Genomic DNA, 16,739 nt, shown 5'->3' with positions numbered 1-16,739 from the left:
CCCTAAGCTGGATCTGCTCTGCCTCTGACCTCCCGCAGTATCTCTGCTTCTGGCCATGCTGCCTCCGAGTCTCTCTTCTGACTCCTCCGAGATCAGTGGACTTTGGTTCACGTGAACTTCTCCCCACGATCTGTGCTGTGAACTTCGGCAGAGTCATCCCGTTTCAGCCCGTTGCCTGTGTCTAGCTATGAGGTCCTAACGCAGGATGGAGACAGCCCCTCTGACTTTCATCTCATGCCACATCATTCACATAATTTGATGCCTGTTACTGCCCTACCCATCACTTGCATTCCTGACAGTGGGTCAAGAAAAGGCTGCAGGCTTGCCCAGTGAGCATCAACGTCTGTAGACCTTTGTCATCTGCAATTCAAAGCCACTGGGAAATTTTGTGGACAGAAGATGGGAACCCTGGGCCACCAACCAAAGATAGCATAGATCACCAACCAACCCACTCTTCAGCGGTTAGCTTGCATTCTAATGGCATACAAAAATATCCAGTACCATTTCCCCAGGGTGCTCTGTGATATAATGGAAGCTGGATAAAGAGCCAGCATTTGGAAATACATTATAATTGCACACTGCTTTTCACTTGTGCAACCACAGCAATGGTTACCATGCAATTACATGTCACCATATACAAATGACAGTGCAGTTACAGTAACTTTACCAATTACAGGGAAATTGCACCCACTATGCTAAGAGATTTTCATTCAAACATAATTCAGGAACGTAAGAACAGGGGGGAAAGTTACTCAAATTGACTAGAACTGGTACAGGCATTTGGTTTTTAGGTCTGCAGTTTAAGCATCAGTTCAAGGACTGGTGTCAAGTTTCCAGAGTGCTGCAGAATCTTAATGTAGTACAGACTTTTTATGCCTGTATTTATGTTCCTGCTATACTGTGAGTGTGAGGCTTCCCAACAGTCTATACCATGTACCTCCACATCGTAAAATTTGCAATTTCCTGAAGAGGAGGCTGCCTTTCTTACAGAGTCTAACAGGTTTCTCGGTCTTCAGGCCTTTTGCTCAGCAGAGCTGGGTGATTATTAGTAAGAAGTAATTGTTGCTTATAAATTTAGCATCCTCTAAGTCCCGACTTTCTGAATGATTAGTGTGCCAAAAGATGTGTACAATGTACGTCGCTTAGTGAATCCCTAAAAATTTTCTAGATCCCAATATTACAGAATTTATGCAATATTGGCAGCAAGTTTGCTTTTCTTCTTTGCTGCTGCAGACCCTGGAGACGCAGACCACAGCTTTCAGGGTGTGCTGACTCTGTGACACAGCCACAGAGCTAGTGAGCAGCAACTGCAAATGCCTTTCAGCCCGTGGCTTATTCTTAAACTCTTGTTCCCACTTTTGCTACAAACATTGCCTTAGTACGGGCATGGGACTGGTCAGCAGCAGCATTTCTGCTCTGGAAGCAGCACTGGGCTATCAGAGGGAAACAGTTCATGCCACCATGAAGGAAAACCCAAGACTGACTATCCAGAGAAACATGACATAGATATCAAGCATGCAAGACCGTCCTCAGCAAAACAACATACTTGCTTCTTGGCCACTTGCATAGAAGACATTCCTACCATTACAAGTGAAGATGCAATTAAGGATCCAGCCTGAAACACCAGCAGGTTAATGAATCTATGTTACTGGCAGATGGTGTACTGATACCAGCTTCACCGTATCCCTCAGCTCGTGTCAACTTCAGCTCCAAGCGTCTGCCAGGAGAAACAGTCACCCTATGTCAAGATAAACAAGGCGAGGTGCGGAACAGACTCAGATACCTGGCAATATTTTTCAGTGGGATATTTACACTCTCTATGTTTGGATATTTTAACTTAAGCGATATTTCAAGCGCCTTGTTTAGACCCCAAGGGTCTGATACAGGCGGGGAAGAGGGACAGTACGTCCAGCAGCAGTGCGGAATGTCAGACTGAGATAGTACAAACGCTCCCATTTATGGAGGTCTTCACATCCCAAACACCATCGCTGTGTCAGCCAAATCTGCTGTTTGCATACATCATTTCCACCCCCTCAAAAAAACTTCCAGGATTACAATTCCAAATATCAACATTAGCACACCAAGCCACGCAGCTGGGGTGAAAATCAGATCCCCGAGGTGTGTGGTCACTGAGGTTCATCCCCTCACAACTGTACCTACAAACAAGAAGGATGGATGGGACCCGAAGAGCAGCAAGCGTGACTGCAAAAGGAAGCTGAGTTCTTCTGCAGTCCCATAAACTTCCCCTTGCTGGCTCAGAGGCTGGAGGATCATATGGATGAGGTACTGAAGGATAAACAGAGGAATATGATCTCTGTGGCTCTCAGCTCAGTGCTTTCCATGAGCTTTAAAAAATTCACTTAAAATTTTTCACACCCCAAAAAGAAGAGATTATTGAGTGTGGAGACTCTGCCTTTGAAACTGCCATGGTCTATTGGGTAAATAAGCATTTAGGGATTTTTCAAAAGTGAAGTATTGATCAAATAAGCTGCTGGAGCTCTTCTGTAAGAACATATTCCAGCAGCAAAGCTGTGTTACGCACCTGAAACACAGAAGCACTGACTTCCCCTGGTGCTACCGTAGCTGAGATGGGGAGGAAGTGTCCCAGAGAGAGAAAATCTTAGGTGAAAAGGGTTTTCTGTGTAGGCAGAAAGACACCTCTGAGAGAAGGGGAAGTGCTCGCCAGCTGCTGCATTTTATCCTAAAGGATGTCACATTTCCGTGATTGGCCAAAGGTTGTCTACATAACAAATTCCTGGAAACATCAACTGCAGTGATGAAAGAGGTGTAAGAAGAGACCGGAGCTCTGTCCTCTGTCAGCTGTGCCCCATAATCCTGAGCATCCTTATCACAACATGCGTTTCTCTCAGGCACATCCATCGAATAGAGACACCTAAAAAAGAGACATTCCCTTCCCCAGGTGTCGTGGTTTAAGCCCAGCCGGTAACAAAGCACCACACAACTACTCACTCACTCACCCTGGCCACAGTGGGAGGAGGAAAAAATATAAAGGCAGGATCGTGGGTCACTGCGGGTTCCCCTTTTTAAGTATGTTGTCCCCCAGGTGTTACCACCATCACTGACTGGGTCAGCCTGGGCCAGCGGTGGGTCCGACTCGGAGCCAGGGAAGCTTGCAGCAGCTTCTCACAGGAGCCAGCCCTGCGGACCCTCCCCGGCTACCAAAAAAAAAACCCCCGCCACACAAACCCATAACACCAGGTCACAAACTCTCGTGTCCATCTTCACCAGATGGAAGCAACACCCACGCCGCAGGGTTTGTTTAAAGTGCCCACAACATCATTGCTGCCTGTCGCATGCGACGTTGAAGGGTGTAGGAGCCTTCTTTTGCTGACCCGTCCTCCTCTTCACAGACAACGTTCCTGGCCCATTATCTCCCAATACTTCCTGGCAGCAAAATGGTTAAACCAACATTTCTGGAGCATTTCTGGCAGCTGCCAGGCACCCCTCATTCCTATTCCAGTGACGCATACCAGCACCTTGCCGGATAGAGTCCAGCTGCCTCCCCTACGCCCGCACCACCAGAGATTCTCCACTGAATCACAATTACTGTAATTATTATTTTGTTACACAGACAAAATTATCATTTGGGCTGCAAAGTGCCACGCGCACCAACAGCGCTATATAAATTAAACAACAGCGCTGCTTTGCATGCAAGCAACACCTTCACCCGCAGATCCCAGGGCCGCTTAAAAGCATTAATTAAGCCTCACCGCAGTCCTGCAAAGGTAAGCTAAGTGTTGTAATGAACGACATGTATGTGCTGTTGCTCTTCAGCGCAGGGAAACTGAGAGAGCTCGGCTGGGTACGAGAGGCCCCGGCTTGTTCACCAAATAACGGAGAGTCGTGGCGAGCTCCAGGGCTGCGCATCTGTACCAGGGAGAACGGAGTTGTGTCTGGTGCTATCATCTCACAGAAAATGAATTTAAAGAAGCCTGGTTATCGGTGTAAACGACAAATTAAAGCACTCGAGCCCTGGAAAGAAAAATCTCCGGCTTTCTGCCTCTATCTGGGCAGATCTCGGTACTTGAGGAATTCAGAGCACTTGTGTCAGCCGAGTCTAAATTCACTCAAGCCATTAAGCTCCAACTCCTCCTGCATCTGAAAGCGGGACTGTGCAAGCGGAAGGCTGCAGCCGGCCCTCAGAAGCAGGGAGACCATTACAATTACAGCCCTGTGTTTCTTGGCGCAGGATCCTGACCAATAGCCCCAACCCATTGATAAGTGCTGGGTCATTCCCTCATTAGGAGGAGTACATTTTTATTATTCCCTTCTGCGCGCTTCCTCACTCTGCCTCTCCCACTCTCTCTGTGTGTCTAAATACACTCCTGGCTAATATCGCTTGTTTACAGGATAAATCAGCTGAACAAATCCTATTATATTTTGGAACACTGACAACGACGGGGTAATGACATTGAAACCGGGAAAATACGATGTTGTTCCTACTGATCTAATGTCACCCACATGCTCTATCAGCTATGCCAGCTCCAATACTGCATGGAGGAAACAGAGGTCTCTCTGTCTTTCTGTGGTGTTACCATTTAGCTGCATGCATATCTGCGTGTCTTGCCTTTCCTGCGTTTCAATTACTTCTTTAAATATTTTAAATGTTATTAGAATCTGCACCATAAAGCAGAAAACATTGGGGCTGCAATGCTTACTAGCTCCTAAATTGAAGCAACTGGGTGCTGGTGGCACAGGGAAGATGTTAGGTCCTGCGTATTGTGTAGTTATCGGCAGAAGAAAGATGCAAAAAAGGTCTGCATTTCAGCAAGCCGCATTCATCCGCTTACTGACATTTATCTGTGCAACAAAGCAGAGCTGAAGAGAAGGAGGGTTCGGAGGTAGATGTGTGCAGGACACCCAGGTCCCCAGCTCCATCCCGAATTTGGACTTACCTACCCAGCCACATCCACGCCGGCTCTGCAAACACCGCGTTTTGTCCCAAAGCTGTTGTTGTGTTACCCAAAGACTGGGCCAGTGCTAATAAAATGCCTCTCAAGTAAACTTACAGCAAAACCATATCCCACGCTAGCACAGTCATGCAGATGCCAGGTTGGGAGTGGCTGGGGCAGAAATGTGGTCAGATGAGATTTGGATATCTCTCTGTAGGTACAACAGCCTTTCTCATCTCCATCTTCACACCAGCCAGTCTTCCGGATGGACATTTTCAACATCTGTATTCTCCTACCTGGTATAGCAGGGACCCACGTCTCCATGAAATTTGGATAAATAGAGAAACATGCTTATTTCAGGGAGTGGGGGGAAAGTCTTATGTTATGTGTGTGCTGGAATATAAAATAAATAGACATGTGCACCAGATTGTTCCCAGAGGTTAAACATCTTCACTGATTCCGCAAGTACTAAGACAGACCCTGCACTGTTTTTCACCCCAACAACTACACTTGCATTAGGCAAGCACGAAAGGGTCTGTGCAGGATTTAGCCCAGAAAGTATTGCTGAATGCAGCATACCCTCGACCCCCTCCTCAACAGAACAGTTATTGTACAAACTCCCACGCTCAGCTGCCCCCAGTCCGGAGGTGCTTTAAATAGCATCGGGCTCACGAAGGGAGCTGGAGTCGCTTTGCTTCTGGCTTTTCCAGGATGGCTGGGTTTTGCTTGCTGCTTTTTTTTAAAAAAAAAGAAAATGTTGCACAAGCATTTCCATTGGCCCGCAAGGCGACCTCCTGGCGAGGCAATACGAGATCAGGTTTGCGAAGTAGCTGATCTCCTGGCGTGGAAGAGAATACGAGGAGATCATATGGAGCCCTCCAAAAATGCAAAGCTGAGCTACGGGCGACCGCAGGGCTCGACCACAGGAGAAAACAGCCTGGGTCACTGGCAGGGGAAGCAGCAAAGTTCAGTTCCCAGAAACAAACCTAATTGTCCATGTGGCAAGAAGTGCAGGCGAATGGCACAAGCAGCAATGGAGAAGTTGGCACCCTGCTCACCTGCAGAAGCAGCTACTGGGGTCCACCAGGACATGGGGCTGATGCTGAGAGATGCTGAGCTGCTCAGGCAGAGCCAACGTGGTCCAGAGCTGGGACTGATGGGGGGGAGGGACCTGCGCCTGAAATACCTCAGACACAACAGCGACTCAGCAGCCTTGGGCCCTGCTTCATCCTCAATGAACATTTTGTGTGAGCGGGGTCAATCAGACACGAGAGAACAGCACTGTGCGTGGGTTTGGCACCCGGCCACTTAAAGGCATAGGGTTTCCTCTCGTTTTATTCTTGGGAAGAAGCAGGTTGTTTCCAAAGCATGCTTTTTTTTTCCCCCCCAGGACAAACAATGAGGATTTGGGAAGGAGAGGTTGCAGGGTAGGGGTGTGATAAGAAGGTAATTAATTACCGACAGCATTATTTCTGCATGCACACTGATCTGGAAGCATCCTTTCAAGGACAGGTGTTTAATACTGAGGAACGTACTTAATACCTCAAATGCAATCATTCTCTCCGTGCAATTAGGCCCTGGTTTACAGCCCTTAAGTGCAAGCTTCAGTTGATGTAGGTGCTTAAGATTTTTTGTTTTTCTCTCCCCCAGGGCTTCCAAAGCCACTTTTTTTCCTGCCTGGAGTGCAGAGCACTTTACAGAGGCAGGGAAGTGTCCTTATCCCTGCTGGCTGAAAGCAGAGAGGTGGCACATGGGAGGAAGGACCACCACCGAGGAAAAAGCGAAGATGAACCCACGTGGTGCCTGAGAAGCCCCTGCAAATGAGCTCTCACCAGGCTAGCACATGCATGCCCACTTGAATAAGCTTTGGGCTTTTGAGGGTGTCCAGAGGACTGGGATGTTGCCAGCAGCTATACGCAGGCTGAACTAAGAGCTCTTGCCGATGCTGGAGAAGTCCTGTAGTGCTCACCCAGCACTGCTCAGCCATAGGCACGTACATCGACGGAAAACCCAGGAGGGTCTTGGTCCTGCAACTCCATCAGACCCTAACCATGTCCCTAGCATGAACATTAGGCATGCTAATCAATGAATTAGTGCTAATTAGTTAATGAGCCTGCTGGTCACCTCACAGAGGAAGGGGTGGGGACACTTTCCTAATTCCAGTTACAGAGGGGCCAGGACCTTGCTTGGAGCAGTGGAGATTTGAACTCAGCTGCTCTCCATTAGCCTGGGGAGCATGGCCCCAGGCATCTCTGGTCACTTCCACCACTGACAATAACCATGAGAAATACCATCCACATCGCTGGAGAGAGCTCCCCGCTCCACTTTTGCCTGAGCTGCCTCACGTAGCAAGATAATATGACATTTCTCCCTGATGAAGTGTCTTTCATCCCAGAGCACAGCCAGCTTTGCAGAGGAGATGATGGTCAGGCCTGCTGGAGATGGAGAAATGAGGAGTGGGGAGGTGCATGGGGGAGATTTGCAAATCGCAGAGCTCAGCTGCAGAAACCCTAAGTCAGTGCCGTACCCCTTGCCCATACTGCCTCCCCAGTTAAGCCCTCCATCCACTCCAGCTCCCAGCGTCAGCAAGAGGATGCTGGTAGCCTCTTATCAAAGTTGCTGGGCTCAGCAAGTCCCTCCGACAACACGCTCCGCACACATGCATACACACTCCCATCCAACACAAACTGATGTGACCAATTATACAAATACAGATCTGGCAGTAATAAGCCTGTTTGCTCCGTCTCTGAGTCTCCAGTGAGCTTTCCCAGAGAGGCATTACCGTATTTCTGAGGCTACTGCCTTTGCACAGACTGCACTGTGTCTTTTTTTTTTTTTTCGTTCCTGCTCTTGCTTGCATCTTCAGAGGAAGAAGAAAGCACTGTTAAAAGTTGACCAAGAACTGACCTCAACTGACCATGAGCCCTTTGGATCAGAAACATATGCCTGTATAATTTGGAGTAAAGACATGTACGCAAAACTCTTGTGCACGGTCTGTCCAGTAAAGATGGACAAAAAGACCAATTGTGCAAGCACGAGTGGCATTGACCCCTGCGGAGATTTACTTAGGATAGCCCGACCGGCAAGCAGTGACACTGTGAGGTCTAATGAAACTGATAGCTCATTCCTGTGACTGAGTCATTCCCCTGGGAAAATAGCAGGCTCACGTACCGGCCAACCCAGCCAGGAGAAATGGGCAGGAGCTGGGTGTCCAAAATGTCAAAGCAGCAGTATTGCATGGACCTCCCTCCACGCATTCCTCTTCCCAAGGGCTAAGCAAAAGTTAACACTCCCTTTCACCCCAGCCTTTCCCTTTTAAGGGAAAATGATGGGGGAAATGACAGATAGGGATGACAATCCCTGCTTTTTAGTTTGTAAAGTGATTTTTTTTCCTTGAAATGCACCTTCTTTCCAGCAGCTCCAGCCCGTGTCCTTCTGTTTTTCTGTCCCATGTGCTAGAGAGGAACACAATAGCAAGGATCATAATTCCCTCTTCCTGCAACAGTTGGGAACACTGGGTACAGCACTAAGATCCTGCAGTCTCTGAGCTGCAACTGCACTGCAAGTTATGTTTTACTGTGCCTTAGCCAACCCTCCTGTAAAAGCAGGGTAATGCTGCTTCCCATCTTGGTGTCTCAGAGGTGCTCTGTCAGACCTGTGTCCTGTTAACACCAATGATGACAAATGCAAGGCCTGGGAGGAAAAGGAAAATCATGAAATAGGCTGTTTATAGGAAAATTGTGACCTCTCCATCACCAACAGTGACCTTGCCAGGAGTCAGATTGTCCCATACCATACACAAAGCCCTTCTACCACTGGAGTTAGAAATGGCCCTTCCTAACCTGGTGGCATGGAGCAGAAGAGAGCCCATGGATCAGCCCCAAGGACCAAGCAGCATTCATCCTGGGGCGAGATGCTCACGCTGCCAAAGCAAAACGCCTGTGCACCCAACTGACATCCAGACATGCCCGACAGCCACCCATGGAATGGCTAACCAACAATATGCCCTCTGCAGCCTTCTACTGCATGCAGCTAAACCCCATGAGTACAGCAGTGCTTGCTTGGTGGGCATCAAGCATCTAGGATGGGCAGGGGGGATGCAGGGAAAGCAGGAGGGAGCAGGAGAGCAGAGTCCACTTGAGGAACAGACGTATGGAGGAGATGCAGGACTCTCAGGGATCTAGGCACCGGTATCTGCAAAGATGTTTGGGGGATTTACTGACTTAGGTTTGCCACGAAGCATCAGAAGCACAGGAAGCCTTTATAACCAAGTCACTTGTCAGACAATGACTCAGGTCCCAAACATCCACCTCGCCTGCCCTCTGTTAGCAAAGTGTTGGAAAAATATTGCCCAGCTCTTTACACAAGGCCTTTTGTTGGCTGGTCAGCTTCAAAAACATGTCTTTTCTCCCCCAAGTGACAGCGCTGCCATGAAAAACAGGAAGAGATTGAATACAGTAATTTAAACAGTCAAACTCCATTTCCTGCCAAAAGGAAAAGAAAATACCGGCAAAAGGCAGAAGCCAGGCGATAGTTGGGGACAGACACTTTGATTATCTTGGACAGATATTTGCTCTGTGTATCCGGTAAAAGCTACAGCAATGGAGGTGACACCTTTTCATTTCAAGGACTGGAGTCTGTTAGGCTGCAGAGTGGCAGGTGATGCTGTGAGGCAGATCAGGCTGATGAGGAGACCAGGGTCTCCCAGGATAGCAGCCCTGGGTTGCAAACAACTCCTAAGCTGACAGCCGGGATCGCATGCCAACAACACCGTGTTTGGGATTTCATTGCAAGCCAAAGCTCCAGCGAGGATCCCCGTTCCTCTCGCATCTCCCCAGCAGGCCCTGGCACCCCCATGCTGCTTTGGGGTCAGTCTCCAATACCCTCCTCTTCTTCATCCATGCTTGTATGTCCCACACAGCAGTTCACCTGCTTGCTCCCCAAGGTAGAGGGGAAGGCTCCCCTGCCTCCACTACTGAGCATTCCAGTAGTGCAATTGTCACTGGGCTTCAAAATGCACCTATTGTTAATCCTATTCCATAGTAATAAAAATCAACAAATCCCCCAATGATCAAGTCCTGTACCAAAATGGCCCATTTACATCTCCATCCTCCTCCCAAATGGCTTTTTTTTTTTTTTTAAAGAAATCCAGCATTTCCCAACCGTATCAACTGTTAATTACAAAGTTCATAAAACATATTTCAACCACGGCTGGCTTTATCCAACAGGAAGATTGTTTTCTGATTTAAGCAGCCTATTTTTTCCCACCAGAACAGCCCTTCCTTCTGCCAACACCCTGCATATCCATATAGCTTCACTCCCCCTGCTCCGTACATCGATACACCACGCTGCACCACCGAACTGGTCACGTTTTGGTGATAGATAGCCAAAGGGGATGAGGGTGCTCTCTGTGGCTCTACAAGTAGGAATGGCTTCAGTATCAGGAAAGCAGATTTAGATTAGACATGAGGAAAAGCTTCCTACCAGCAAAGACAGATCATGTAGGGAGAGAGAGGACTCTCCGTCGCTGGAGGTTAAGAACAGGTGAGACAAACATCTGTCAGAAATGTTATAAGTAGGGCAGAAGGGCAAATCAGATGACCTCATAAGACTCTTTTTTTTCCCAGCCTCATTTTTCTCTCATTATATGAATTTCTAAGCATTTGGGGTCAAGTGTACTGTTTAAATATAAGTTATTATCCTGTATTTGCAGAGAGGAGAACCAGAGGTGTATTACCTGGAACTGTTCATCACCTGAGTGAACATCGCCAATTTGCAAATCAACCGCCTAGACATAAAAATCCATCATTTTTTCCTGATTTATGCTGAAGATTAATAGGAGGACAGCTATAACACAGGGACATGGGAGGAATGAACACTGAGGATCCTCCATTCATCTCTGGACTTTTATTATTTCCCATTCTGGAAATTCTTCTATCACACTGCTAACATCTGCAACACGCACACGTGGTTGGTACGAGAGAAGCACAGGCTCCTACACAGTTCCGTCTCTGTCCTTTGCCTTCACATGGGGTTTGCAAACCAGACCAGGGCAAGTCTCCAGGACATGCAGCCCCGCGGGACATCTGGAGACCCAACGCCTCCTGCTGCACGTTGACCGTGAGACGCAGTGGGTCCAGCCCAGCTGGGTGCCAGGTCCTACCTGACCTCAACTTTCCCAGCTCCACCAGCTGCACCAACAAAGCTGCCTGACCAGAGAAGCTGCCGACTCTGCATTGTACTACTCTGGCCAAGCGCACCGTTCCCCCACATCCCTGTAATTATTTGTGTGCGTATTGCAGGTTAGGAGAGCTGTGCTGGGAATGGTCCCCAAGAGACTTCTCTTGCCCTGAAGTGGCCTTGAGCAAGCATTGCACCAAGGCAGGAACAGAAGCATCCTAACATGTGGATCCCCTTTGAGTCAGCTATCGCCCTATTAGAAAAATATTTGTTACCAAAAGCCAGACATGACCACGCACCAAGATGTGAGGACAGTGCGGTGAGTCCAGCTCCATAATCCATGGTCATAAAGTTAATACCACAAAGCAGGGCTGGAATACGTCTTCTAACAGGGTTTCTCTGCAATGCTTGGTGAGGGTTTCCCACAGCTCATCTCTACCCTTCTGCTCAATGCCAGGCACATCAGCTGTGTCTGTTCCCATGCAGGATTTTGGCTGCTGAAGGCAGGGCAGCAGAGCTGAAGTTCAGGTCCAGCCTTGATCGCAGGCAGGTTAAGCCTCTATTTGCACCAGCAGAGAAATATTTGACATCCACACAAAACCAGGGAAAGTCTCACTGATGGCTTTGTAATTGGTTTTAGAGCTGCTTCAAATACATGCACTAAGAGGCAGAGCAGCAGTGCTGGTGGATGGCTGGCAAGCAGGACATCAGCAAAGGAGACGAGGCCCCCACAGCCATATATCCAGGCTCCAAAATACTTCACCAACCATCAAATATTTTCCAAGCTTAGCGGCTGGACTCTGCAACCCTTACAGCAGCCAAGTCACTAATACCTCTTCCCTCGGGCAGCACAGCTGATCTCAGGCAGGGCTTGCCAGCAGCTCTAAGTAGGCTCATTTAAGGAGAGGACAGCCCACTTAGTTACACTTTTCAGACTCCTGTTTTTTATTCAAGGATCTCCAGGCTTTTTCTCCAGCTGAGAAGCATTAGCATCTCTGATGCACAATGAAGAAATGCAGTCACAAATATGCTCCAACAGCACCCAGTCCCTGGCTCCTTGTCCTCTCCCCAACCTCTGCAGTCCCGTCCCTCCAAATTCGGTCTGATATATCAGTCTTCTTGATATGGGACTCACCCCAAGGGACAGAAGAAAGCTGTTGGCCTTTTTGCTCCTGTCTAAAGCCACAGAAGCTAGGTGAGTGACAGGTTTCAAACCTCCTAATTTGAGAGGTCCAGTATTGCAAATGTTAGTACAGAGCAGAAGCAGAGCAGATTTGCAAATGCATGGAGAGAGGCTTAACAGCCCAGGAAAGAAACTCCAGTGGGAAGCTCCCAGCTTAAATCTAAAGGCAGCTCTTTGAATGTGCAGAGGGCTTGAGGCTAAACAAAAAAAATCAAAGCCAGATTTGGGCACAGCCTTTCTCCCTGTACAATACTCCATAGGGAGCTTTGCAGGTCTAGGCAGAAGACATCCCAACTAAAATGAAGGAACTGTCCCTCTGCACGTTCGGTGTGGGAGCATGAGAGCAGTGCAAGGTCAAGCAACAATGCTGAGGGCACTGGTGTAAAGGGGAATTAGGGCAGGGTATGGCAGGATCGGTCTCCCTGCAATGAAATTTCCGTCTGCGCTCCTCTTGGTCCGTCCTTGTCCCGCAAAGGGACAACAGCAGGGATCCCCCAGCAAAGGAGGCTTGAGTACAAAGGAAGGCCAGAGCAATCCCACATCCTGAGCCCTGACTGCCTTCAGATTATGGGGCAGGAAAGCGCTCTGGTGTTTCTCCGTATTCCCTTTGCTCAGACTTGAACTTGTCTCTCACTTGAAAGAGCTAATTAAGGAAGGAAATCAAAGCCCAGAGAAGCGGCTATTACAGCAGCCTGGGTGCAGTGCCAGCTGTAATGCTGATTTCTGTGCATGGTATCAAAGCCAGCCGTATGCTGGCGGGGCTGACGCAGATTTCTGCAATGACACTTTAGTGAACTGACAGAATAAACTAAGACCATTTCTTAAGACCATTTGTAGGTCAGGTAGACCAGCCTCTTCCCCAATCCTGCCCTTAAATCTTGCAGCAATTCTTCCTTGATCTGCAGCCAGCCCTTAATTTTTCAGTGCGGTGGCAACACAGAGCTGGCTGGAAACCGGAAGATGAAGGACTTTGATGGTTAATGACCAGTGCATCTCAGCCCTAGAAGAATCGAAGCCCTGGCTTCACAAAGCTCCCTGAACAAATTCTGCTCCAACTTCATCCCAGGGAAATAAAATTACACCAGCAGACACAGAAAACAGCACAAGCCATTGACATTATCTAGGTCCTGTTTTGGTTTGAGCCAAGACTGCACAAGAAAATGTGATTTTCTTGTGCAGAAAACCCCTAACGAATTGCACAGTGAAGTAACTACAACAGGCAAATTCCTCCTAAAGGTTTCAAGGCTCCTTGGCTTAGTTCATCAGCAAACATAGCATGCCTGGGGAGGTCAGAAAGTGATACCTTCCTCAGTTTGTCCATGAACAAACTGAGGCATGAACTGGTTAAATTAGGTGGTGTGGTGAGCTGGAGGCAGAGCCAGGACTGGGACTAGGCAGTCTCAGCTCCTTGGTCCCTGCTTTGCTTGTTGAGCCATGCTCTAAGATCTGTGAGCATGTGAGGAGGTGAAGGTTGGGTGCTTAGGGGCTTCACTTACCGCACTGCTACAGGGAATGTCCTTGACTTTGAGCCAGGCCAGATCTAATGTGCCCTCTCCCCTGTAGCAGGACTGTAGTCTGTCCTTGATGCGATCGTTGATCTTTTTCAGGACAAAGATGCAAAGAGCGGACTCATCCAAGGACTTCATCTTCCTTTTCTGCCCCTTGGAGAAGACCGTGAAGAGGATATCATCCTCAGGGCCAACACCCAAAGACCTCGCTAAGATGGCTCCAGCCTTAGACAAGTAGGCTGCCTGGAGCAACCGGTACTCCACCCCGTTCTTCTCACAGCCAATGGGCACCTCAACATAGGAGTTAAAGGCTGTGTCCTCCTTACAAAGCCGGACCAGCTTGGAGGTATAAACCTGCTCCTTCGTGGTGGAGCCAGGTGGTGAGATCATCTCAGGCTGCAGAGTCAGGAAATAGACAAAGTTACCACTGCTGAAGCCATAGATGTAGTAGATATCAAAGTCAGGGATGATGGTAAAGGTGTCTGAGGGGATCTTGATCATAGAGGCCACAAACTCATCATGAAAGACATATGCAAACATCCCGTCCGCCTCGGAATTCTTGGTGAGCTTTCTGCTGGAAATAGTGGGGAAATACTCAGGTTTGCCATCCACAGCAGTGGCAATGAACAACTTGTCATCCATGTTGCTGTAAGAAACAATGACTCCAAAAACAGAGCCACTCTCATTTACCCCAGAGAGATAATGCTCCTTCTTGTGGAAGGGCTCTCCCAGCTTGAAGAGGTCATCCAGCCTCAAAAGCTTGCAGATGCCCTGGTAAAGACTCCCACAGGCTATCAATCGATTCTCCTTGTAGTCTATGAGGAGCATTTTGTTTATGTTGTTAGTGGGCGTCAAGGGTTCGTTGCAGGTTTGGACTATCCTGGGAGGATAACATTTGGGATTATCTTCATCAGGACCAGTCTGGTGGGTCACCAAGACCTTCAGGTCACTGGAGAGTTTGTAGATCCTGTTGACAGCTCCCAGGTAAATGTGCCCAGTTCTTTCGTCAACTACCAAGTGGTTGAAGTTTCCCTCTGCTTGGTCTCCAGTGAAAGTGATGAAGGGCCTCTTTGGATGGAGCGGCTGCTGCCTACCAAGAGGCGACACTGTGGTGGATAGCAGGAGGTGAGAAACCAGGCAAGTCCATTTCCACATGGCTGGTGACATGATTAGAAAGGTTTGTATTCCCAAGGGAACGAGGATTAAAAGCTGTAAGAGTCTTCAAAACACCAATTCCCTGGCAGATTTTGTCCTACAAGCAAAGAGAAAAGAAAACAAAAGTACATTACTATGGAGTATTCCTTCCTCCTCCCTCCTTCACAACCATGCCATCATCAGAGCGTATTTAATTGCTAATCCTCCCTTTCTCGTCTCTGAGCTCTCTACTTAAAACCAGCACAAAGGGAGCCCTCCTGAAAGAAAAGATGCTGGTAGAAAGAGCAGAAATCACATAGCAGAATAATAAATCGGCACCCTTTTACTCTCCATTACACACACACGTGGCCCATGGTGCAGCACAAAAATTCACTGGAAGCCAGAGCAGTGCAGAAGGCTACTGGTAGAAACATCAAGCGGTACTGCTGTTTGCACTGCCAACTTTCACCCAATTGTGTATTTGCTATCTAAGAAGACAGGACTGGAGACGGATTATTATCCTGCTCTTCTGGATGAGGGTCTGAAGCCTAGAGAAGGTCAGGGACCTGCCTACAGGGACAGGTCCAGATGGATGCTGAGCTCTTTTGCAACCCTTGATGTTTGCCAGGAAGAAGCCAGCTCTGGTCTGACATTAACATCGTTTCAGGGGCACCTCAGTCCAGAGTGGGTCTGTTTGAACAGGCTGTCTGTGGCTTCCAGATCAAAGCTGCCTCATGCCGGTCCAGCTTGGAGTACAGATGTAGGAGTTGTGGTGTGCCAGCCCTCACAGCCACATCTACAAAGGGCATGCAGCCAAGCAGGGAGGAAACTGAGCACCAGGTCTCCTCCGTCCCCTGGGCTCTCACCACGAGACTGCTCTCCACCCACTGTACAGCCAAGAAAACACTGTCTAAAAGAGATACAGTTCCCCTGGGCATCTCAGATGAATGAGGAGAAAGGGGTTGCCTGACGATTAGCAGTAATAAAGGCTAAAGGACCACAAAGTAGGAAAACTAATGACCTAGGGACCAGCCTGGTGACTTTCCAAAGAGACTGAAGAGGGCTTCCTTGCACCGCTCAGTCTCTTAAAATCTCTCAGGTTTTAACCAGGGTGGTAGGAGCACTATGGGGTTCAAACAGCTTCTGTAATTTGGTGAGCACATCACCAAACCCCATCCTCGTGCCATGCAAATGTATCTTCCTATTCAGCACATCCATCTGCTCCCTGTTTCTTCACTTTTTCGTGGCTGCTTCTGTACCAAGAACAGCTTTGGCCCTTTATGGCCCCACAGAGCATGTGGGAGATGGAATCCCACCATCTCGTGTCCCACAAGCCAAGCTCCTTGGTGAGCGCTGACTGCACAGCCCTTGTTACTGTCGGCCAGGCTGAGGCACACAAGTCTTTCCTCCCTCCATCCCTCTTTAACATCCAGGTTAGAATTTCACAAAACTGTTCTTGATTTTAGAAAGGACACGAGCCAAACCCCAGCTCCCCTCCTGCAGGCCAGTGTCCTATCACCTCTCTCACGGAGCAACTTTGCTGAAATCAGGAGTGTAACTAGCTGAGCAAAGGTGATGACAGCCAGCCCCATGCAAGTAGAAGGCAAGGAAAAAAATCACTGTTTGCAGATCCCAGCAGGGAGGAAGATGTGGCAGTGACACAGGTCTGGATTCACAGCTTTTTCAAATCTGTGCAACTCTGCTAATGTCTGTGGAACTGAAAAATTTACTTCAAGAAATAATAAAGAGAAGAAATCCTGTCTTCTTTTGACCTGTAGACTGATTGAATCTGATAATGGAAAGGGTAAGTCTGGGCTTGTA

General features: G+C 48.3%; 1 protein-coding gene across 1 annotated transcript in view; it reads right to left on the bottom strand.

The window, feature by feature from the left end:
• PLXNA4 (plexin A4) overlaps positions 1-14,951 on the bottom strand; it is a 421,093-nt gene extending 406,142 nt beyond the window's left edge. Inside the window, exon 1 of the mRNA XM_010581025.1 lies at positions 13,773-14,951. Coding sequence (XP_010579327.1) covers positions 13,773-14,951 — 1,179 coding nt within the window. The remainder of the gene's footprint in view (positions 1-13,772) is intronic.
• Positions 14,952-16,739: the final 1,788 nt, after the last annotated feature.

This window comes from Haliaeetus leucocephalus, unplaced genomic scaffold, assembly GCF_000737465.1.
Source record: "Haliaeetus leucocephalus isolate CR32 unplaced genomic scaffold, Haliaeetus_leucocephalus-4.0 Scaffold751, whole genome shotgun sequence".
Lineage (NCBI taxonomy): Eukaryota > Metazoa > Chordata > Aves > Accipitriformes > Accipitridae > Haliaeetus > Haliaeetus leucocephalus.
Note: the sequence above shows the minus strand (reverse complement) of the source record. Positions and strands in the feature narration are given on the sequence as shown.